Source organism: Oppia nitens, unplaced genomic scaffold (assembly GCF_028296485.1).
Source record: "Oppia nitens isolate AA-2021 unplaced genomic scaffold, nextdenovo-longstitch-racon4-pilon3 scaffold11_pilon_pilon_pilon, whole genome shotgun sequence".
Classification (NCBI taxonomy): domain Eukaryota; kingdom Metazoa; phylum Arthropoda; class Arachnida; order Sarcoptiformes; family Oppiidae; genus Oppia; species Oppia nitens.
Genome location: NW_026533190.1, coordinates 733,659 through 760,000, shown reverse-complemented (window position 1 = coordinate 760,000; position 26,342 = coordinate 733,659). Strand labels below are relative to the sequence as shown.

Genomic DNA, 26,342 nt, shown 5'->3' with positions numbered 1-26,342 from the left:
TCATTTGGAAAATAATAATAATAATAATTATTTTTGTTGTTGTAATAATTGTAATATTAATTATGATAATAAATTTTTTTCACATATCTAATTTCTATTTTCAATTAATTAATTAATGATTGAAATAATAATAATAATATTAAAAACAAATAATATATCAATTTTTGTTGGTTGGTTGTTGTTGTTGTTAACATTAAACATATACAGTATATACTGTTTTATATAAATGTATTTTTTATGTGTGTGTGTGTGTGTATTGTATATAAGTAATGATTTGACAGTAGATAATAATAATAATAATAATATTGTATATATAATAATAATAATAATCTCTCTAAAATTTTTTTTTATCAATTATATAGTTTATTATAAAAAAATAATTTGTTTCTCACAACAACAACAACAACAAAAACCAATKAATATATTGTTGTTTTTACCACAAAAAAAAACTTAAGGATATAATAGAGTAGAGAAAAAAAATGGGATACATATGTAAAATGTGTTTTTTGTTTGTTTATCCTTTTAAATAAATGTTTGTTTGTATTATATAATTGTAATTATTATTATTATAATAAAATTTTGTCTAAAATAACGCAAATATATTGATTTTGTTTTAATGTTTGTATGTTTTTCTATAATTTATGTATTAATTAATTGATTGATTGAATGATGATTTTGTTTTTTTTTCTGTTTGTTTGTCTGTCTGTCAAAATTTGATAGATATATATATATATATATATACCATATATCTAATTATATATATTTATAATCAGTAATAAAATCCATTATATAATAATCAGTATAATATAGTAATAGTAATAATATCAATAATTATCATTAAAAAAAAAAWATTTTTTTCTCAAAAAAAAAACAATCAGTTGTTGTTATTACACAATTAGTAGTGTAGTAGTTGTTGTAGTAGTAGTAGTGATAGTAGTTATAGATGTAAATGTTAATCGATGGATGTTTTTTTGTTTCTTTCAATTAATTGCCATTTAAAATGTTATGTTTGTTTGATTGTATTGTTTGCTTGTTTCCTAAACAATACATTTAATCCGARTTTTCAGACTCTGATAATAATAATTAAATTAAATAAAAAAAAGATAACAAAAAATTAGTATTTAAAAGTCTATTAACATTTAAATATAAATAATTATTAAAAAAAAACTTAATATGTAATACAAATATTGATATCTGATAAGTCATTATCAGCAATAAAATTATACATTTATATGAAATGTTTTTTATTATTATTATTTTTAGTCAAGTAATACATCATAAGACATATCTATATATATATCTACCGGTATATAGACATACACGCAGTCAAAACACACAGTCATATAKKTATGATATATCAATAGAGATATTGAAAATAATTGCTATATTATARATATAAAAAAATATATATATTAAATACTTATGTACTCAACAATAGTGGGGGGAAAGAAAGAGAGAGAAAAAAAACAGGTAATAACTGACACAAACTGTCTGATTGTGAGCAACAAAAAAAAGGCTTAAAAAATAATTATATGGTTTGGTATGTACTACTGTAAAGGTATGCAGCATTTAAACCGGTACCTAATATTTCAATCATTCAAGTCAATGACCCCCCTCTAACCACACCACAGTCTACAAGTGCTATCCCATTATATCTGTACTTTTTTTTATATACCATACCCTTAACTAAATGAAAAGAAAATATGGACACATATATMGTGCAAATGAAACCAAAAAAAATTATAATAAAAAAAACAAAATTGAAAATCACATCATATATATATATATACAGACACACAATGTATTACTCAACTAAATCATTGAAACAATTAAAAAACAAATCAATTGTTATTATCTATCAATCAATCAATCAATCAATTGATTGATTTTTTCGTTTACCTTCTTCAGCATTCTGTAGCCATTCGACAAACTTTTTCATCTGTTCGAGGAATACACTCTTGCCTTTGGACGAGTGATCCTTTTTGAACCAATTGACGATAACGTCTTCGCTTATTACGTCAGCTGTTAGTTTAGGTGATGTCAAACAAAGACAACAATCAATTAAATCAATTGATAAACCAATCAAAACAAACAAAAAAACAAATAAAACAAACAAAACAAACTTTTATATAAAAGGACGACAATCTTTTGGAAAACTTTTAGAAAATTCATATTCTCGTAGCAAAACTCTTGGATGCGGACAATCAAAGCCAGTTCCGATTTCGGTGTCTTTGCAAATTCACCCAACAGGCCATTGTATTGGCGCAGATGTTTCAGGGCCTGGTCGGCCACCAGTTCCTCTTTTTTGTTCCACTCCACCGCTGCCATCAATGTATTCCATAGCAAAACGGCTACTTCGGATTCGGGTATCAAAAATTTGGCTACCGATTCCTTGACAACGGCTATAAGTTCTTTAACGGAAGCACTTTCCCGAATCAGTTCAGATACCTTGAMCTGTAGTTCACGTTTAACTGATGTACCCAACTGGGCCTTATGATAGTCGACCAATTGGTTCAGTCCAGAGGCTATAAACGCTTCCGATAGTGTCTCGTGAGTGCGCTTAGAGCTCGGATAGAAGTCCTGTTTGATTTGGGGGTAAAAAAACAATTAATTAATATTTTTTTTATTGATTATAAATAAATCATATCAACAATAATACTGTACTTTAAATAATAATAAATATGTTAACTAAACGTTTTTATTAATGTCTATATATATATCTATAGGTGAGTCACCGATAAGTAATATATAATACAGTAATAATAATAAATTTAACGCTAATTTAGCATTTCATATGAAATATAATAAATARTAACTGATTGATTAAATAATCTATTAATTATTATTATTATTATCTATTGATTTTGACACTGAAAAAATAATAATAAACCTAAACATAGCTACTTAATTACCTAATATATACCCCCCCAATTAGGTAGTGTTACACACATTTAGCCTAAAAAATCATTGTTTTTGTTGTCGTTATTTAAATATATCAAATAAAAATCAGACCTATCGATCCATTTATTATGAATAAATCATATGATAAATATATATATATATATATTATCATAATTTACATAATAAAATCATCATATTTTTGTTGACATATTTAAAAAACTAACAACAAAATTGCAGTATTTTTTTATCTATAAAAAATATGTGTAACACAACAACATGTTTATATAGTACACCTCCTAATCATAATAATAATAATTATTATTAATATAAAATGTATTTCAATGTTATATATATGAAGACAACAACAAAAACAGCAATAAAACACACATATAAAAAATCATACGATTTTTAACATTGAAATTACATTTTTTTTAATATAAATATGTTAATTCAGATAAACTAATTAGAAAAAAACAATATTTTTTTCAACAACAAAAAAAACTAACTAAATATCACACATATATAAACAACACACGCAAGTGACTAATAAATTATAATTTTAAAAAAAAACTAATAAACACAACAAACAAACAATAAGTTTTTCAAACAAACATCAAAAAACAAATTCAATTAAATAAAACAACAAAAATAATTGTCAAACAATTGGGAGCCCATCTATAACTCCTACACTATATATATTTATCGGTAATAATAATAATAATACTAATCATATCGGTATCGGGACAAACATTTCGGGTAATAGAGAGATAGAGATAACCAATTAATCGGTAAACAAAAAACTAAATTACTGACCAATAGTTTCGAATCGAGTCCCGATTTTCGGAGGGCGTTCCACACTTGTGTCGCGTCCTTATCCGAGTGCCAGTACTTGAGGACAGTTATCAGAAATTCCGATGCAATACCTTCCTTAACGAGATGATCCTGTAATGCAGCCGACAATATACTTGTGGACAAATTCGTTTGGCCCGAAGCGAGTAAAAAGGCGCAAAATTTGGCCAATTTTTCCCGATCATCGGCGGTAAATGCCTTGAGAAATACGACAATCTTTTTCAAGGTTTCTTCCAATGTTTTTTCCAAATACTTGTAWCGGCGAACCAGTTTGGTTACCACTTGTGCATAGGCTCGGACAGCTTCGTCATCGCCGGCCGGCGAACCGAATACCGATGTTTCCGTACGACAATTATCCGGTGGATCTTCGATTATGGAACCGCCCGGTGCTAGCAGTCCGCCAGCAATCAAAATGTCGAACAAGGCTTCACCGTATAGACGATAGTCTAGTTTGTTGCCGGATATGTCTAGAAATTTGGACAACTGGTCGAGATCGCCGCTGGACTCGTTGATGCCGATAAAGATTGAGTCACGAAAGCCTTTCGCGTCGAACTTCTCTTTTTCATCTGATTTAACCAATTGATTGATTAGAAGATATTAAAAAAAAAAAAAATGATTAGACAATTAGACACAACAAAAAACATTTAAAAAAAAATTAGGACATCCAAGTGATTGACACGCTTTCGCGCTACAGTGTGTGTGWGTGTGTGATAGGAGAAGCCGCCGTCAATGGCCTCAATAAACAACTAGTGGGTGGGTGTCTAATGGTGGTGGTGGTGGTGGGGGGGATCTAATTGATTGATAATAACTATTTGATACCATAATGGCTATGGTATGCGCGCTTTACAACCTTAACAACAACAACAACAAAAAAGGTGATGGCGTGGACCGCGTGTGTGTGTGTGTGTATATGTTCATACAAACACACACACACAGTGATAGATAGGTTATTATGGGGGGGGGGGGGGGGGTGGGCGTGGTTGGTTGGTTGGATCAGCTCAATAGATATCGAGAGATATAATCAAACCGTGTGTGTGTGTGTGTGTGCTATGTCGGGGGGGGGGGGGAGACAGAGAGGATAGACATCTAATGAGTGGGGGGAGGGGCTGGCGGGCGAGCAGCACATGGATGTGGTGGTGGTGGTGGTGGCCATCATCATCGGCGGTAGATATCATACCTCTTTTTCTGGCCTTAATACGTTGACCCTGAAGTGTTGGCCGCTCCGATGCCTTTTGATTCATATACAACCGTCTCTACTGATTCTTCACTGATTCTTCACTGATGATGACGACAACACAACGACGACGACCACTACTACTATTAGTTCTTCTTCTTCTTATTCTTAATCTTCTCGACGACCACTGATGTCCACAACAACTGGAGTATCACTAATAGTATTAGTTATAGATTATAGTGTATTAATTGACTGAAACGTATAGTTAGTGTACTGTATGTATGTATGTATAGTGTGTGTGTGTAAAGTACAGTACAATACTAACTATAAATGTGCGTTAAATATACTGTATATATATATATATATATAAAAAAAAATTTTTTTTCAGTATATCTCAGTTAGTGCTAAACCAAAACAATAATATGGCCGCCGCTTAATAATTTAAATATAACAGTACAGTAATATACTATATATATATATATATATATATACACTAAACATTTTCAGAACAAACTCGGTACTTTTTTTTTATTTATGTTACTTATGTTTTTTGTGCTACATTTGGTAATTATAAAAGATACCATATTATCATGTGTTGTTTAAAAAAATGCGACGACATCATTTATGTAATTATATAATTATTTAATAGAGATATAGTTACACAAAAAACATATGTAATATACATAAAAAGGGCCCGAGTTTTCGGTAGCTCATAAGCCGTGTATATGCGCGCAATATTATAGCGTCTAATGCTTACGGGTGGGGTGGGGTGGGTGGGTGGGTGGGGCGGGTGCTTTTTACACGGCATAGTTATTATCACGGGACAATTTTTTAAAAGAAAATAAATACCTGCACTGGCAATGCCCCCCCTTCCTCCTCAAATAGATGCCATAAATGCCCTAGAATTTTGGGCATCTATAGTTTATGCCTGCCATTTTTTAAAACCCTGGTTCGTATTATACTTATATATATATATACACTAAGTGTTATATGTTGTATGTATTGTATATAAGTGATACATAAGTGTAATCTATGATATATATATATATATATATATATATATACTGTATATATATACGTATTTATGGTGCGTCTGCCTATTGTATTGGTTTAGCACATATTGATACATATATTATTGTTTTGTTTGGCCATTGCTTTAGTGTTATGCAAACACACACACACACTGTATGTACTGTATGTGTATGTAATGGGTGTCACGTCATCAATGCTAACATTGAACTTTGCCTACAAAAAAAAATGGTACTGTTCACAAATAGTGTTACGTACATTAAATTTATTATTATTATTTGGATTTTTTTTTTAAATTTAAATATTAGTACCACCTAGCTAATATTTGTTTGTTTTAAAAAAAAATAAAATATTAAAAAAAAAATTTAACTTTTTTTTAAAGTAATTTATATATTATTAGTTTTTTATAAAGTATTATTTATAAAGTATTAAATATATATATATATATATTTTTAAATATGCTCCCCAAAATAAATCTACAATATATAAATAAAATAGTAATTAAATTTATATATGAGTAATTTTATTTTTAAAAAAAATATAGTTTTTTATCCAAGTTAATTTTGTAGTTTTTTTTAATTAAAAAAAATTTGTTTATATCTAAAATATTATTAACATTTTTTAAATTAATTAACTAGTTTTAAGTTAACTTGTTAATTTTTGTTTTGTTTTCGTAAATTATTTAATATATTATTATTAATATAATAATTTAAATATATTATAATTAAATTACTTTAATAAACAAAAAAACAATTACTGGTTAATCATTAAATTAAAAGAAATTATTTTTTTAAAGTATATATTAAGCGACAAATATATGATAGTTAGAAACAAAACTAAAAAAAAAACTTTTATTTTTTTGATAAAAATTATTTAAAAAAAAAATCAAAAATCATTTTACGGTAATTAAATTTCAATCATATGATATAATTATAAAAAAATGTTGATTACGGTAATCAAAACCGATTGGTCAAAACATTAAACACACAAAAAACAATTACCGGTTACTTACGGTAATTATATAAATCATAAATCATTTGATAACTAATAATTATAATAATAATAATAAACTAAAATGTTTTTACAATAAAAAAAAATATAATTAACTAAATAAACAATTTATATATTTAAAAAAAAAAATTAATTCAAATTTATATATAAACAAACAGAAAAATTAATTAATTAAAAAAATTATTTTATATACTCATAAACAAAATAAAATAAAATTATCATCAAATTATAGCCGTAATTATCAATTACCGGTATTAAAATTATTAGTATTATTATAAAGTAATTAACATTAATTAATTGTAATCAATTATTTATTAACTGGTTTATTGATTGATTAATTAATTAATTAATTAATTGATTAAATAAATATAAGTAGTTTTTCAGTAATCAGTATTTATGAGGTCAACACTCCCGCAACAAACAATCATAACTAAAATATGTCAATCGAGTCATATATCAATGACCACCCGATATCGGTGGCTGACCACTACCACCACCAGTACTACTACTATTGGCYGCTTCTTTGTGTATCACTTGCCGATGCTTTTCATAGAGTTTTTCTATAGTGAATGTACGATCACAGCCTGGATATATACATTTGAACTTCGGTTTGGCGGCGGCYGCGGCTGCCGTCAACTGATTGCCGCATCCACTGGACAATCGACGACTTACTGCCAGTGCGTTGGGCGCAAACACTGCCGGCGTCACCGCCGCCGCAACAAACGTAGGCATCAGTTTCGTTATGTCCGGTTTGATGTCCGGTTTGATGTCAGGTTTAATATCTAGTTTGATGTCCTGTTGGTGGCCAACAACCGAACCGTTTGCGGTAACTATAAGTTCAACAAAAAAAACAAACAATAAAACAATTGGTTTTAAATATATATATATATATATATCCAATATTATATACTATTTAAAAAATATCATACCATCGCTTCCGTCTACTACTGCATTGGTTGTGGTGGCGGCTACGGCGGCGGGTGTCTGGCCAGATATGGTCGTGAGTTGTTGTTGTTTTTGGTGTTTTTCGCGCTTATGGCGCAAAAGGCTATACGACTTAACATAACGTAATTCGCAGCCATCGTAATCACATTTGTATGGCTTTTCCGGCTGGTCATCATCATTGTCATCGGTATACTTATCGGGTGGTGACCGATATTCTGGCCACTGATTATTATCATCAATAGACTTATCAATAGACGTTTGTTCGTGTTTGCTGAGCTTATGTCGCTTTAAGCCGCGAGCGTCACAATAGCTGTTTTCGCAACCATTGTAATCGCATTTGAATGACGGCTTCTCCGGTGTTGATGTTGTTGTTGACGACTTGGTTTCGTCGGTATCGTCCTTATCGGGCGACCACTGCGGCCACTGATTAATGGCCTTACGTTTTCTTTTGGACTTTCTTGGCGTAACCATTGAATAGTTATCGTCGTCGTTGTCGTCGTCATTGACGGCAATATTGTTATTATCAACTAACGTATCGTYGGCGGCGCTAGAGTTRACCACAAAACCGGATAATGTTGTTTCCCGTACGGGACTTGTAATATCGTCGACAGTATTTAGATCTATAATCACAGAGTTTGGCCGCATTGTGRTCGAAGTCGGCGCCGCAATATCACTGACATTTGGCTTCGGAGGCGTCGTCGTCGACGGCATCAGTAGTGTTGGTGGCTTTGGCGGCGGTGTAGTCTTCAAAAAGTTGACAAATTGTTGGCTAAATTTATTTGGCGATTCGTGACTATGATTGCCGGCCGGCGGCGGCGGAGCCGTCGACRCCGCTTTCGGCAACAATGGTAATGACGCTAATGACTTGACGCGATGACCAGTGGCGGCGGCGGCTGAGGCGGTTGAATCCGATGCCCAATGTTTTGTCTTTATGTGCCGACGCAATGTATCAATCGATGAAAATGTTTTACGACTACAGAAAATATGATCGCATCTGAACTGTTTGATCGGCTTYGWTGTTATCGTCTCAGCTGCCGCTAACGGACCACTAATGACCGCTTCGGCTACCGATAATGACTTAGATTTCTTTTTCTTTACAGTATTAATCGCTGGTCGCTGGCCATCATCATCATCATCGTTGTCATCATCATCAGCGGTGGTTACACTAGCCATAGCTGGTTTTGAGGCCGCATTGACAACCGATACAAACTTCAGAAACTGTTGGGCAAACGGATTGTTAACCATTGTTGTAGTCGCCGCAGAAACGGCCACCGAACCATCACCACTACCACTACCACCAGCTGCTGCCGCAGCCGCTGCCACCGATTTGGCCACATTCTGGTCGTGAACCCGTGCAATCAGGCCGTGTTTGAGACGACTGTGTCGTTGCATATTAAATACGTTTGAAAAGTACATTTCGCAGCCATTGCTATCACATTTGACCCGTTTTTCGTGCGGCAGTAGTGGCGGTGGCCGTCGTCGCCTCTGAGTAYCACTGGTAGCGGCGGCTGCAGTGGACGTGACCGCTGCGATTGWCGGCTTAATTTTGGTCAMTTTTTTCGTTATAACCGCTGTTATAGTATCGTCGTAGTGGCCGTAGTCGCCGTCGTCGACAACCGGTTCAGACTTGATCATCGGCTCCTCCGGTATCGGTTGGTCTTTATGATCGGCGTCCATGTGGTCACTGAGTGCCGATTGGGCAACAAAACTGTAGCCACAGTTCAGATGAGGACATCGGACGACAACCGGCGGCGGCGAAAATTTTTTGAACACCTGATGATGGCTAGTGTTGTCGTCGCTGTTGTTGTTGTTGTTATGATGATTGACAACAACATTGTTGAGTATGTCTTCCAGTTGTTTACGATTCGGTCGCTGCCAGAGAAACGGCGGACCAATTTGCAGACCAATCGACCTGACGGTACGTACGCCGCCGTTAATGTTGTTGTTGTCTGTCTGCTGCCGACGGCCTGTTGTCGCGGCATCGGCTTCAACACCATTAGTCGTCGTCGTTGAACTGGTAGTCATAATCATTGGATTCTGATTTTATACTTCAAGAAGTGGAGGAATAAACCAAACAAAAACTGAAGACATTTGTCTTTCAAATAGTTTTTTTAAAATTTATTTAATTTTTTATAAATGTATTTCTAATGTGTTTTGAATTTATAACGTAATGTAATGTAAAAAATACTGTAATAATAATAATAAGCAAAACAATTGCACATAAATTTCGTTCAATAAAATACATTACAATAATTTTTTTAATTAATTAATTTTTATTTTAAACAAACAAACAATTTTTTAAATTTTATTAATAACTTATATAATAAATTGATTAAATAAAATAATTAATTTGATTAAATAAAATAATTTGATTAAATAAAATAATTTGATTAAATAAAATAATTTGATTAAATAAAATAATTAATTTGACTGTAAAATTAAATTAAATTAAATTATTATTATAATTATCTTAAAAGTTAAAAGTAAATTAAACTAAAAGTAATCCTTAAATTTGATTTAAAAAATTAATATACTGTATATATTATTATTATTATTAAAATTACTAATTAATGTATTAAATAAAATAATGTAAAAAACAATTGATCAATTAATTTATAATTATATTAAAAATGTAAAAAATCAAATTAAAAATTAAATTAAATTATATTAAAATTTTTAAAAATAATAAATTAATTAAAAAAAATAATAATAAAATAAACTACAGTAATAATTAGTTAATTGTTTAGTAATAATATAAAAATTAATTAATTAGCAAAAAAATAGATGATATTATTATTATTAGTAGTAGTACTAATAGTAGCATTAGTATCGGTAGCAATATTGGAGATTATGATTGCCGGCCGGCGCCATCGGTTTCGGCAACGATAGTGATGACTCTAATGGCTTGCGATGACCAGTGGCGGCGGCGGCAGCGGTTGAATCCGATGCCCAATGTTTTGTCTTTATGTGCCGACGCAATGTATCAATCGATGAAAATGTTTTACGACTACAGAAAATATGATCGCATCTGAACTGTTTGATCGGCTTTGTTGTTGTTTTTGTCGCCGCCGCTGCAGGAACGGTAACCGAACCATCACCACCACCAGCTACAGCTGCCGCCGCTGCCACCGATTTGGCCACATTTTGGGCGTGAACCCGTGCAATCAGGCCGTGTTTGAGACGTCTGTGTCGTTGCATATTAAATACGTTTGAAAAGTAGATTTCGCAGCCATTCGTATCACATTTGACCCGATTTTTATACGGTAGTAATGTTGGCGGCCGTCGTCGCCTCTGAGTACCACCACTGCCAGCAGCGGAGGCGTCTACAGTGGACGTGACCGCTGCGATTGGCGGCACAATATTGGCAACTGTTGTTACTAATTCCGTTATAACCGCCATTATAGTGTCGTCGTAGTCATTGTAGTCGCCGCCGTTGTCGACAACCAGTTCAGACTTGATCATCGGCTCCTCCGGTATCGGTTGATCTTTATGATCGGCGCCCATGTGGTCGCTGAGTGCCGATTGGGCTACAAAACTATTGCCACAGTTCTGGTTCGGACGTCAACCTGCAGCTGCGGAAAACACTTGGACGCCACCTGATTGACAGCTACACGGCTATCAAACTTGAGAAACTGTTGGGCAAACAGATTGTTTATCAGCGACGGAATCTTCGCCGCCTCTTTCGGCAACAATGGTAACGACGCTAATGACTTGCGATTATCAGTAGCCCAAAGTCGGGATAGATGTCGTCCCCTTTGAGCAGCAGCAGCGGCGGCTGCAGTGGACTTGACCGCACTTATTGGCGGCTTAAATTTGGCCATTGCTACAGCCGTTGTTATAGTGTCGTCGTCGACCGGTCTGACAACCGGTTCGACAGACTTGATTGGCTCGGGTATGGGTTGGTCTTTATGATCGGCTTCCATGTGGTCGCTGAGTGCCGATTGGGCTACAAAACTGTTGTTACAGTTCAGATGAGGACATCGGACGACAACCGGCGGTGGCGTCGAAAAACTTTTGGACACCTGATGATGGCTAGTGTTGTCGTCGCTGTTGTTGTTATGATTGACAACATTGTTGAGTATGTCTTCCAGTTGTTTACGGTTCGGTCGCTGACAGATGACTGGTTCTCTAAATTGCAAATAATCGGTATCTGGATCTACGCGGATAATATAGGTCTCTCTGATATGTCCCACAACTCTATGTTGTTGTTGTTGTTGTTGTTTGGCGACACTTGTTGTTGTTGTTGTTGTTTTTTGATCACCATGGTGTTTTAGTTTATGAGACCTAAGCGATCCTGATTGAACATATTGTTTGTCGCAGCCATTGTAATCGCAACGAAAACGACGTTTACTATAGGTCTTTCTGTGGTATTTAGGACCACTAATGACCGCTTCGGCTACCGATAATGACTTAGATTTCTTTTTCTTTACAGTACTGATCGCTGGTCGCTGGCCATCATCATCATCGTCGTCGTTGTCATCATCATCAGCGGTGGTTACACTAGCCATAGCTGGTTTTGAGGCCGCATTGACAACCGATACAAATTTCAGAAACTGTTGGCCAAACGGATTGTTTACCATCGTTGTTGTCGCCGCAGCCGTAGGAACGGCAACCGAACCATCACTACTACAACCACCAGCTGCTGCTGCCGCCGCTGCCACCGATTTGGCCACATTCTGGCCGACTATAGCAGTAAAAAAATACATTTCGTGGCCATTGTTGTCGCGAATAACCACATTTTTGGGCGGTTCCGACGATTGGTCGCCAACTATTTGCTGACCATTATCATCGACAATGCGGCAACAATTTGTAAACTGGTGGGTCAGCTTGACGGCAATATTATTATTATTATTAACTATCGTATCGTCGGCGGCGGCGCTAAAGTTGACGACAACATCGGGTGGTGTTGTTTCCCGTACGGGACTTGTAATATCGTCGACAGTATTTAGATCTATAATCACAGAGTTTGGCCGCATTGTGGTCGAAGTCGGCGCCGCAATATCACTGACATTTGGCTTCGGAGGCGTCGACGGCATCAGTAGTGTTGGTGGCTTTGGCGGTGGTGTAGTCTTCAAAACGTTGACAAATTGTTGGTTAAATTTATTTGGCGATTCGTGACTATCATTGCCGGCCGGTGCCGCCTCTTTCAGCATCAATCGTAATGACTTGCGGTAACCAGAGGCAGACACTCGCCGACGTCGCCTCTGAGTACCACTGGCAGCGGCGGCGGCTGCAGTGATCGTGGCCGCAGCTTTTCGCGGCTTATTTTTTGTCAATTTTTTAGACTTGACCGGCTCGGGTATGGGTTGGTCTTTATGATCGGCGTCCATGTGGTCGCTGAGTGCCGATTGGGCTACAAAATTTTTGCCACAGTTCTGATAAGGACATCGGACGACAACCGGCGGCGAAAAACTTTTGAACACCTGATGATGGCTAGTGTTGTCGTCGCTGTTGTTGTTATGATGATTGACAACAACATTGTTGAGTATGTCTTCCAGTTGTTTACGATTCGGTCGCTGCCAGAGAAACGGCGGACCAATTTGCAGACCAATCGTCCGGACGGTACGTACGCTGTTGTTGTCTGTCTGCCGATGGTCTGTCGCGGCATCGGCTTCAACATCAGTAGTGGTGGTCGTCGTCGTTGAACAGGTAGTCATAATCATTGGGTTTTGATTTATACTTCAAGAAGTGGAGGAATAAAAAAAATCAATAGTTAGTATCCATCAGTGGTTAACAAAAACTACTTTTAATTGATGTGTGCTTTCAATGCTTTCACTGTTAAAAGTAATACCATATACTATACTACAGTACAGTATATATATATATAGTACTATAAAAAACTATTTAAAACAGTAATACTTACAGTCTATTGTAAGTCTATTTTTTTTATTTATTTAATTATTTAATTATTTTAATAAATTATTGAAAACTAATTTTATATTATGATATAAATAATATCATAAAATTGTACAATATACTGTATTTTTCATTTTTAAAAAATTTATATAAATACTGTATAACTATATTGTTATTAATAAATCATTAATTTTATGTAATAAAAATTATTTTCTAAAAATTATTTAATTAACATGATTTATAGCTTAAATATAACAAATATTTTTCTAATATTAATAATCGTTTTAAATTTAAATAATTATATAAATAAATTATGAATTTAATTTGTAAGTAATTTATTCATCAATATAATATTTAAAAAAAAAATATTTATATTTAATTAATATTATTATAATAATTAATAACATTATTATTATTATTTTCTAGATATTACTATAGCATTATGTTTATCAATAATTGGCATGAAATTAAACTGTAAAACTGATAAAATGAAAGTTTGTATATTTAACTAATAAAATTAATAAATTAAATATTTAAAAAAAATATTACTAAATATATAACTTTTTGTTAATCAATTAATTAAACTTATCAATAGGATTGACGTAACGGTTATAAAATTAGTTGCAAAACTAACTTGATGAAAGTATGTTTTTAAAAAATATATATATTTATTATTATTATTAGTTTTTTTAAAAAATGTTGTAATTATTTTAACAATATTTTTATTTTTAATTATATATATACTGTATATTTTATAATTAAATTTTTCAAATAGGATGGCAAAACAGGTGAACAACATTGTAGGCCTGATATTACCCAACACTCTATAGGCTGTGACGATTCAACTGGTGTTTTAAAGTGCAAATGCGAGTCTCCCTATACCTGGAATACAGATAAGGAAAGGTATACTAAATAAATAAATTAAAATATATGTTTATAAATTTAACTAGATAAATTTTTAATTTATTTCTAAAAAACAGTTGCATGTATAAAATAAGTTGCAGTATTGATAGGATGAAAGTATGTTAAAAAATAAATATTTTTAATAATATTTTTTTATAATTTGAATAATTATATTAAATTTTTTTTCTAAACAAAAAATTAATCTCTAATAGGATGGACGTACAGGTGATGATCATTGTAAGCCTGAAATAACCCAATACTCTATAGGCTGTGACGATTCAAACGGTTCATTGAAATGCAAATGTTTGTATCATTATATATGGGACTCGGATAAGGAAATATATGTTTTTTGTTTAGTTACCTAAAAATATATAATATATATATATAAAGTTTAATTTAAATATTATTTTTTTCAATTTTAATTATATGTATATGTTTCTATACTAATAATAAATGCGATACAACTATTATAAAAGTATGTAAATATATACAGTATATATATATATATATATTAAATTTTCAAGCAATTAATTTAGTTTAAGTAAATTAAAATTTGATTAAAATTATAAATTAAAAAAAATAAATTATTTTTAAGGATAACAAAACAGGTACCGACTATTGTAGACCAACTGTTACGCCCTATAGTATCGGTTGCGATGATCGGGGAGGTGTTGTCCGATGCAAGTGCGACCCGACTACCGATTGGGACAGTCATAGTCTTACGTATTATAATTATATTTTAATTTTTTAATTAATTAATTAATTTTTTTATTAAAAAAACAATAGTTGTAAAGATAAACAAAAACTATGCGATAGAATATTGATGAAAGTAATTATAATTAATTAATTAATTAGTATTTATAAATTTACCATGATAAATAACTAATTATTACTTGTATATTTTTTAACTAAAATTTTTTTAATTAAAAAAATTGAGGATGGTAAAACTGGTACTGAACATTGTAAGTTTAGTGTAACACTCCATTCAACCGGTTGTTTAGTGGATACGGGAGGTGTAGTCCGGTGTCAATGTTCGCCACCGTTTAGATGGGATAGTGATAAACAAATGTAAATAAAAAACATTATTAAATTTTAGTAAAAAAATTATTTATTTATTTTAAACATTTTCTACTAAAATATAAATAAATATATTTTTTTTGAATTAGATGTGATCGACAAAATTGTCTAAAAAATAAGATGAAAGTATGTATTAATTTTGTTTTATTAAAAAAAATCAAATATTTATTTATTTTATATATTATTATATTATTAGATAAAAGTAAAATAATTAAATAATAATTTTTTTTAAATAAAAAAATATTTATTTAAAAAAAAATATTTATCTATTTATTTTCTATTATACTTTTATCTATTAATAATAATATACATGTAAATTTTGATTATTTAATGTTAATTAATTAATAAAATTACTAAAATTATTTAAAAGTGACATTTATAGTGATATGTAATATTTTAGGTTTTAGTAATTTTTATATTAAAAAAATATTATTTATTTATTTTACTTTTATCTAATAATAATATACATGTAAATTTTGATTATTTAATGTTAATTAATTAATCAATACTATTATTTTAATAGTGTCAGGGTATTTTATGTATTAGTATTTTTTATGTATTTAAAAATAAAATTAACTAGATACTTTTAAATTTTATTTATTTTCTATATATTTTCTATATATAGGATGGCAAAACAGGTGCACAACATTGTATGGATATTCAACATTCAATGGGATGTAGCAGTGAAACAGGTATTATGTAATGTATTTGTGAGGACAGGTATCAATGGATCAGTGATAGTGAACTGTAAGATATATTATTTATTTTTTATAATAAAATAATTTAATACATAATAATTAATTAAAATTATTATTATTATCATTCATTCAAAAATAGATGCAATTTGAAAACATGTAATAATAGCAAAATTATGGTATGAATTAAAAAATAATTATTTTAATATAAAAAATTACTAAAAAAAAATTAATTATTAATATTTTAGGATAAATATGCCGCTGATTATTGTAAATCATTGGCCCATTCAATGGGTTGTTATGATAGTGGAGGTGTTGTCAAATGTATGTGCGATAACACTACCGATTGGGACAGTTATACACAAATTTAACCAAAAACAAAATAATTGATTTAATTTATAACTAAATAATTTATTTATTTATATTTTCTATTACACTATATAGTTGCTCATTAAATAATTGCAAAACTACACTGATGAAAGTAATTAATATATATATATAATTTTTATTGTAAATTTATAAATTAAACTTAACTAAAATATTTTTAAATATTTTTTCAAAAATTACTGATAGGATGGCAAAACAGGTGATACACATTGTTCACCGGGGGTTACACCACATTCAATGGGTTGTATAGATACGGGAGGTATAGTCAGATGCAATTGCGATACGACTACCGATTGGGACAGTTATAGTCAAACGTAATATTAAATAATATTTATATATAATCTAAAAAAAATATATTTAATTGAAAAATTATTTTTTTTACATAAACTGTATTTAGTTGTATAAATAAGTCGATAAATAAAAACACTTTGCAATAAAACAGGTAATTTATATATATAAAAAAATTAATTAACTAATTATTTAATTAATTAAAATTAATTATATATTTTATTACTTTAATTTTTTTCTAATATTTTAGTTTTTTAAATAATATAAAAATTTAGGGATGATAAATAAAATATAAAAAAGCCTTAAATATATTATTCAAGGTCAATTATATTAGTAAATAATTAATTTAATTTATAAAATTATAAAAATTATTATTAAATTTTAATATATATTTAAAATGTCAAACTGTAAACATTCAAAACAATCAAACATTATTAAGTTATTTTAATTATTTTATAAATTATTTCTAGTATGATTTAATTGTATTAAATGTTATTATGTAAAATAATTTAATTAAAATTTTATTACAAAGTTTATATGTCAAATGTTTGCTAATTAACAGATTAAAAAAATTACTAATTAATAGTTATAAATTAATTAAAAAGTTTGAATGTTATAAGTAAAAAACTAATTAATTAATTAAATCCTAAAAAATATATAATGAATTAATTTTTATTGATTATTAAAATTTTCATAATTGAATTATACATTATGTCATAGATATATTATAATATAAAAAAATGTTTTTTTTATCAATGATTAAAAAATTATAATTAAAAAAATTTTTTGAACACATAATCCCAAATAACAAACAAAAAAAAAATATTTTTTTATAAAATTAGTTTTAAATTATTATTATTAATATAAATGAAAACAAATATAAAAAAAAATAATTATATAATATTATTATTAATACATTAATTATTAGTTTAATTACTGATTACTGATCATTAATTAAGTGTCGGTCCGTCCAGTCATTCAATACGATAGACAACACACTTGACATCGTTGACCGTAAACGACAAATACGTGCCAAACACGTGCAACAGTGGATTATGCGAAAAACTGTCGGCACCGACAAAACAGTTCCAACGCCTCGTAGCGGCTGTCCATTGCCGCGGCCACCGTATCGGCCATTGACTTGAAATCGCTGCAAAAGGCCAGCGCCTGCATTAGCTTATCGATGGCCAACTGTTTCATATCGGCAATCATTTCGTTGACATTAATAGTGATAATATTGCCGGCAGTAGTAGTAGTAGTAGTACTGTTGTTATTGTTAAACAACTGTCTCCTATCGACTCCATTGATGACCTCCCGGTGCTGCTGCTGCTGTAGACCAGCTATCGGTGACCTATGATAATCTTTAGCCATATATTGGCGCATATCTTCATCAGTAGTCGACTTTTCCTCCAACTTCTCTTCAATCATATGATCCAATCGTTCCCTTAGATCATCGGTTGACTGCCTGACGACCTCCAGTTCCCGTTCGGTTAGTCCACGTCTGGTGTCCATTGATTGCAATTTTCGCCGAAGACTTTCGTTGACAGCTTTGGCGTTAACAAAGTCTTGCTGTACTTCTTGTAGTTTGTCTCTCACTGAGACAGTAGACTGATCTCCTGATCGGGTGAACCGTACGGCTCGTTCAGTACACTTGAGCCAAAGTTATCGATGGCCTGACTTTCGTATAGATCCAGCTCTGACCTACTGATCCTAAGCTTATGCTTCATATTGTCGATGATCTTCTCCTGCGATGAACACTATTCAGGACATAAAAAAACACAATGAAATCAATCAATTGATCTGTAAATTCATAGCTTATATATACCTTTTGACGCAATTGATTGACCTCCCGGTCCCTACTGGCCACCAGTTCATCCAGCGATCGGCTCTTAGCTTCGGCCAAACGAATCGTTTCCAACAAATCTGATTGCATTTTCTCGACATTCTGGTCGGTCCGGTATTTCAGTCGCAGTTCACAGTCCATAGACTCCAGCTGTTGGTCAGTCATCGTCAGCCGTGCGGTCAATGTTTCCAATTCGGTATATTTTAGTCGAATTTGTTGTTCGTAGCGGTCATTGAGTTCACGTAACTGCCGGTCTTTGGCCTCCAGCCGATACTCGAGCAGTTTGACTGCCGTATCCGCATCGCTGATGATCTGATGGTTGTTTTCCTTATTACTACTACCAGTGCTCAGATCGATGTCCAAATGATCGGATAGGTTGTCCATCATAGCAGCTGTCGATTTCGGTATCGTTTGATTCAGACTAATATCGATTAGATTTGGATAGAGTTTCGATAGATTCGGTGCACTCGGCTGGACATAGTTGGCCGCAAACGCAACGGCAGGGCCAGTGGCAGCCCTGGGCGTCGATGTCAGGCCGCCGGGCACTGGCATCGATCGGGGGGGGGGGACGGACACTACGGTCATTACTGTGGCGACTACTCTGGCGATAGGTTATGATACGAAACGGCGGCGATCGGCCGCACAACTGATACCGAGTATAGGCGCCGAACGGATGAAAATAGCAAAACTGATAGTACGTCGCCGCCGCTGCCGACGGCTGCTGTGTTGGCCATTATCACCGCCGCCAATACTGGCCAGTGAACTGTCCATCAGTGGTGCAGTCAGTATGTCTTTAATCGGGAAACAAACTGTTCGTTCGTCAAACTCATCAACCGTTGACTCATTGAATACCATTTTCATGAGAGCCGAATCACGTTCCCGATCCGTCCAACCCATCGGATAGAGACCAACCTTATCGGCAATGATATTCAATGTCGGATCAACATAGAAACGGCACGGTATGTACTGGTCATCGCTGATGGAGTACTCCTCCCGTAGTTCGCTAAATATGATTAGCGATGGGCCGTTCGGTGACAACGATGCCGATGACTGGGACGGGAACTGGGAGTTGGCGCCGACGGCACCCAAGTTTTGGCTGATTGGTAGAGCTCTTTAAGGAATCAAAAATCCCGAATAGTGATGGTAGCTCAGATCCCCCTGAGTCTAACCATACCACCCACATAGCTGTCCGACCTCCGCAATTCGAGATATTCGACTTTAAAGTCGAAAATTATTTTTGACGTTATTTATAAATATGACATACTATCGATGTATTTTTCAATACTAATTATGATTATAAAAAACTAAATCACATTATATCAAATATTTTTCGAGATATTGGACTTTAAAGTCGAAAAAATAAAAATTCCGCATGATGTGTAAATGGCAATCGAAGTGCTTTTCGATTAAAAACCACAGCAAGTGGTATATATGATCCACCAAAAATTGTTAGACCAATGTTTTTGTCTACTAACTTTTTTAAACTTAATCTAATTATTAAAAATTTTATTAATTACATTATAAATAATTTATAAACTTAATTTTAATACATTTATTTTATTATATAAACATATTATTTATTACATTTAAAAATACTTAGAATATAATTCTTATTTTTATTATATTAAAACTAATTTTTAAGTCATAATTAGTAACTTTAGATATATGTGGCTAAAATTCTGTTTTTATTCAATGAAATATTTGCTTAAAAATATGAAAATATGTGGTTATATTTGCTTAAAATAGTAAAAAATGTGCTTATAATTGCTTTGAAAAGTTAAAATTTATCACTTTTTTTGAGACACAATTGTTTTATTAATTTATTTTTTTAAACAATTAATTACTGCTTAAAAAAGTTTTGTTTGGTTTATAATTACTGTATTTTTGGCATTGCCTTAACTGCGGTGAGACATGGGAAGCTTGCGGTCAATAATTATCTCGAGAACCGTTGGTCAGATCTTGCGGTCAAAAATATAAAAGTTCTAGAGAATAAAAAGTTAGGAACTAAGGTCCACTTGAAAAAATTTTAGGTCCACCAGGGGGCCCAGAAAAAATAAAACCCATTTATTTTAATGTAAAAAAGTGGTGGTCAGGATGTATCTCGAGAACCGTTGGTCAGATCTTGCGGTCAAAAATATAAAAGTTCTAGAGAATAAAAAGATGTGAACTCGGGTCCACTTGAAAAAATTATAGGTCCACCAGGGGGCCCAGAAAAAAATAAAACCCATTTATTTTAATGTAAAAAAGTGGTGGTCAGGGTGTATCTCGAGAACCGTTGGTCAGATCTTGCGGTCAAACATATAAAAGTTGTAGACAATAAAAAGATAGGAACTTGGGTCCACTTGAAAAAATTTTAGGTCCACCAGGGGGCCCACAAAAAAATAAAACATAAAAATTTTGTACTAAAAAAGCAGCGGTCAGTGAATATCTGGAAAACCATTGGTCAGATCTTGCGGTCAAACATATAAAAGTTGTAGAGAATAAAAAGATAGAAACGAGGGTTGACATTAAAAAATTTTAGGTCCACCAGGGAACCCACAAAAAAAATAAAACATGAAAATTTTGTACTAAAAAAATATTGATCATTGTTTATCTGAAAAACTAGAAGCCAGATCTTTCGGTCAAACCTTTAAAAATTTTTAAAAATTTAAAAGTAAACAATAATTTAAATTAAAAAAATTTAAATTTTTTTGAACCTCACAAAAAATTAAAACCTATATTTTTATTTAATAAAAAAATGTTATATTTTTATGGGTTTTCTGGTAGACCAAAAATTATTCTTATTAACCATTTTTTTAATTTATAAATGTTTATAACTTTTATATTTTTGATCGCAAGATCTGACCACTGGTTTTTAAAATACTGACCGCAATTTTTTTAATAAAAAAGTTATTTTTTTGTGAATCCCTTAGTTGGCCTAGAATTTTTTATAAGTTAACTTAAGTTTCTATCTTTTTATTTTCTATAATTTTAATATGTTTGATCGCAAGATCTGACCACTGGTTTTTTAGATAATTACTGAATACCATTTTGCCAAATAAAAATGTTTTATTTTTTTTTGTTGAAATTCTGGTTGAACTAAAATTTTTTCAAGTAGACCATAATTTTTATTTTTTTATTGTCTACAATTTTTATAAGTTTGACCGCAAGATCTGACCATTAGTTCTCGAGATAATTACTGACCGCCACTTTTTTAGTACAAAATTTTAATGTTTTATTTTTTTTGTGGGTTCCCTGGTGGACCTAAAATTTTTTAATGTCAACCCTAGTTTCTATCTTTTTATTCTTCACAACTTTTATATGTTTGACCGCAAGATCTGACCACTGGTTTTCAAGATATTTATTGAATACAACTTTTTTCATAGATTTTTTTAAATTTTTTGTGGGTCTCCTGGGGGTTTTTAAATTTTTTTAAGTGGACCATAATTTTTATTTTTTTATTGTCTACAATTTTTATATGTTTGACCGCAAGATCTGACCACTGGTTTTTTAGATAATGACAATCTCATTTTTTTTAATAAAAAATGTTTAATTTTTTGTGGGCCTCCTGGAGGTCCTTAAATTTTTTCAAGTTAACCCGAGTTCATATCTTTTTATTCTCTAGAACTTTTATATCTTTGACCGCAAGATCTGACCACCGGTTCTCGAGATACTCCATGACCGCCACTTTTTTAATACAAATTTTTTATGATTTATTTTTTTTGTGGGCCCCCTGGTGGACCTAAAATTTTTTCAAGTGGACCCTAGTTCCTAACTTTTTATGCTCAACAACTTTTATATGTTTGACCGCAAGATCTGACCACCGGTTCTCGAGATACTCCCTGACCGCCACTTATTTAATACAAATTTTTCATGTTTTATTTTTTTTGTGGGCCCCCTGGTGGACCTAAAATATTTTCAAGTGGACCTTAGTTCCTAACTTTTTATTCTCTAGAACTTTTATATGTTTGACCGCAAGATCTGACCAACGGTTCTCGAGATAATTATTGACCGCAAGCTTCCCATGTCTCACCGCAGTTAAGGCAATTCCGTATTTTTTTATATAAGTGACAGTTATTTAATTTGTCGGCAAAAAACACACACACAATAAAAATTTGGTTTTTATATTCTTTTTTTTATAATTTTTTTATTATAATTTTTTAATTATAATTTGAATAATAATATTAAATTTTTTTCTAAACAAAAAATTAATCACTAATAGGATGGACGTACAGGTGATGATCATTGTAAGCCTGAAATAACCCAATACTCTATAGGCTGTGATGATTCAAACGGTTTATTGAAATGCAAATGGCACACTATGATATCTTAAGTTTAGATCAGATACCCATTCAATTGGTTTGCGGACCACCCATGCGATTGCTCAGGGAGCCGATTGACGTTCACAATAATTATAAGTGAAAATCATATTTATTATTATTATTATTATTTTTAGTAATAATCGCTGACATCAACAGCGATGTGTTCGAACAGTTTCTTCAATTTATTTATACGGAAAGGTTTGACAAATTGGTCGATATGTGTGAAGATCTGCTATATGTTGCCGACAACTATATGATTGAATCGCTTGAAGACTATATGTCTTAATTTGGTTTATTTGCGGATCAATTGCAACAATGCTTTAGAAATTAGTAGAACTGTGATAGACTTTGGAACCGATGAATAACTGATGAATAAAGTCAATCAATTTATCGGCGAAAAAATCACTTCAGTGATCAGTAATGTGTTTACCGATAACTATGGCATTGATTCGGAAAATGTCTCACAAATTATCGGTAATTTTGATAAGAATTTGCCAAAAGTTAACAAAAATAGTTATGTATTATACATACGATTACATCCATTGAATCAATCAATCAATTGAATCAATCAATCAATCAATTGAATCAATCAATCAATCAATTGAATCAATCAATCAATCAATCAATTATTCAATCAATCAATCAAACAATTGATTCAATCAATCAATTGATTCAATCAAACAATCAATTGATTCAATCAATAAATCAATCAATCAATTGATTAAATTCAATCAATTGATTCAAACAATCAATCAATTGATTCAAACAATCAATCAATTGATTCAAACAATCAATCCATTGATTCAATCTATTTATTCAATTAATCAATTTAATCAATCAATCCATTCAATCAATCCATTCAATCAATTCATTCAATCAATTCATTCATTAAATCATTTCAATTAATCAATTGATTCAATCAATCAATTCATTCAATCAATTTATTCAATCAATTCAATCAATCAATTGATTCAATCAATTCAATCAATCAATTCATTCAATCAATTCATTCAATCAATTCATTCAATCAATCTATTCAATCAATCAATTGATTCAATTGATTCAATCAATTCAATCAATCAATTGATTTAATCAATTGATTCAATCAATCAATTCAATCAATCAATTCAATCAATCTATTCAATCAATTGATTCAATCAATCAATTCAATCAATCAATTCAATCAATCAATGGATTCAATCAATTGATTTAATCAATTCAATCAAACAATAGATTCAATCAATTCAATCAATCAATTCAATCAATCAATTCATTCAATCAATTCATTCAATCAATCAATTCAATCAATCAATTCAATCAATCAATTCAATCAATCAATTGATTCAATCAATTGATTCAAWCAATCAATCAATCAATTCATTCAATCAATTCAATCAATCAATTCATTCAATCAATTCATTCAATCAATCAATTCAATCAATCAATTCAATCAATCAATTCAATCAATCAATTCAATCAATCAATTCAATCAATCAATCAATCAATCATTGATTCAATCAATCTATTCAATCAATTAATTGATTCAATCAATCTATTCAATCAATCATGTGATTCAATCAATTCAATCAATCAATTGATTCAATCAATTGATTCAATCAATTGATTCAATCAATTCATTCAATCAATTCAATCAATCAATTCATTCAATCAATTCATTCAATCAATCAATTCAATCAATCAATTCAATCAATCAATTCAATCAATTAATTGATTCAATCAATTCATTCAATCAATCTATTGATTCAATCAATCTATTCAATCAATTAATTGATTCAATCAATCTATTCAATCAATCATGTGATTCAATCAATTCAATCAATCAATTGATTCAATCAATTGATTCAATCAATTGATTCAATCAATTCAAGCAATCAATTCAATTCAATCAATCAATTCAATCAATCAATTGATACAATCAATCTATTCAATCAATCAATTGATTCAATCAATCCATTCAATCAATTCAATCAATCAATTGATTCAATCAATTGATTCAATCAATTGATTCAATCAATTCAAGCAATCAATTCAATTCAATCAATCAATTCAATCAATCAATTGATACAATCAATCTATTCAATCAATCAATTGATTCAATCAATCCAATCAATCAATTCAATCAATCAATTGATTCAATCAATTGATTCAATCAATTGATTCAATCAATTCAAGCAATCAATTCAATTCAATCAATCAATTCAATCAATCAATTGATACAATCAATCTATTCAATCAATCAATTGATTCAATCAATCCATTCAATCAATTCAATCAATCAATTGATTCAATCAATTCAATCAATCAATCCAATCAATATAACAATACAATGTAACAATACATTTCAATTAATTCAATTATACTATTCAAATGTTCATTAATTAATAAATTATTAATAAAACAATTATTTATTAAATTATATATAAATTTATCTAAATAATATTTGAATTTCCTAATTATCGCGAGCGATTATTATATTTAATATAACGTAACTATTTATTTAAAATTTTTTAAATATCTATTTTATTTAAATTTAGTTAATATTTATATAAACTGTTTTAAATCTAAAATAATAATTATAAGATAAAAGAAAAGATGACAAGAGAAGAACCTATTGGTTATAATGATATTAAAGATTTGTTGGTCGAAATTAAAAACAGTATAAAAGATCCAATAGTTAGTGTTGAGTCAGCACAAGCGGGTGGTCGACCTTATATTGATATGTGTGACACTAAAAAACAATATATATCCGTTTCGGGCCGTACTGTCCACGAAATTAACAACGAGTTAAATCGTTTGGCATTTGTCGTCACTACTAAAAATGACCGAAAATCTATAAACTTCGGTAATCAATGGTTAATAACATCAGAAAACGAGACACTTCCTAATGGATTAATCAGACAATTGGTTGTCACTAATTATTCGAAAGGCGATAACTATAAGCCTGTATTTAGCTATGGTTTCGGTTATGCAGGCGGTTGTCAGTCACAGCTAATCGATGGCCATCTACTATACGTTATCGACGAAAACACTGCAAAAGCTATGTCCAGTCAATGCTTTGATAT

General features: G+C 31.0%; 3 protein-coding genes across 4 annotated transcripts in view; all 3 read right to left on the bottom strand.

The window, feature by feature from the left end:
- The window catches only part of LOC128952534 (uncharacterized), an 18,594-nt gene extending 8,559 nt beyond the window's left edge, over window positions 1–10,035 (bottom strand). The window contains exons 1-2 of one of the 2 annotated variants that reach the window (XM_054297953.1): window positions 7,894–10,035; window positions 7,392–7,794 (exon numbers count right to left, since the gene is read on the bottom strand). In XM_054297953.1, the coding sequence (XP_054153928.1) occupies window positions 7,421–7,794; window positions 7,894–9,940 (2,421 nt within the window). In that variant the 5' untranslated portion in view covers window positions 9,941–10,035 and the 3' untranslated portion in view covers window positions 7,392–7,420. Of the gene's footprint in view, window positions 1–7,302; window positions 7,795–7,893 lie in introns of those variants that run through there. The other variant, XM_054297946.1, reaches the window with a different exon arrangement.
- On the bottom strand, window positions 778–5,252 carry LOC128952552 (protein krasavietz-like). The gene is made up of 5 exons (XM_054297964.1): window positions 4,928–5,252; window positions 3,715–4,316; window positions 2,124–2,580; window positions 1,900–2,022; window positions 778–1,070 (listed from the first exon to the last, which is right to left on the bottom strand). Exons 1-5 carry the CDS (start codon window positions 4,989–4,991, stop codon window positions 1,051–1,053), a joined length of 1,266 nt encoding a protein of 421 aa, XP_054153939.1. The 5' UTR covers window positions 4,992–5,252; the 3' UTR covers window positions 778–1,050.
- An 8,672-nt stretch (window positions 10,036–18,707) lies between the features above and the next one.
- On the bottom strand, window positions 18,708–19,510 carry LOC128953128 (uncharacterized). Its single transcript, XM_054298606.1, has 2 exons — window positions 18,941–19,510; window positions 18,708–18,872 (listed from the first exon to the last, which is right to left on the bottom strand). Exons 1-2 carry the CDS (start codon window positions 19,508–19,510, stop codon window positions 18,708–18,710), a joined length of 735 nt encoding a protein of 244 aa, XP_054154581.1.
- Between the last annotated feature and the right edge of the window lie 6,832 nt (window positions 19,511–26,342).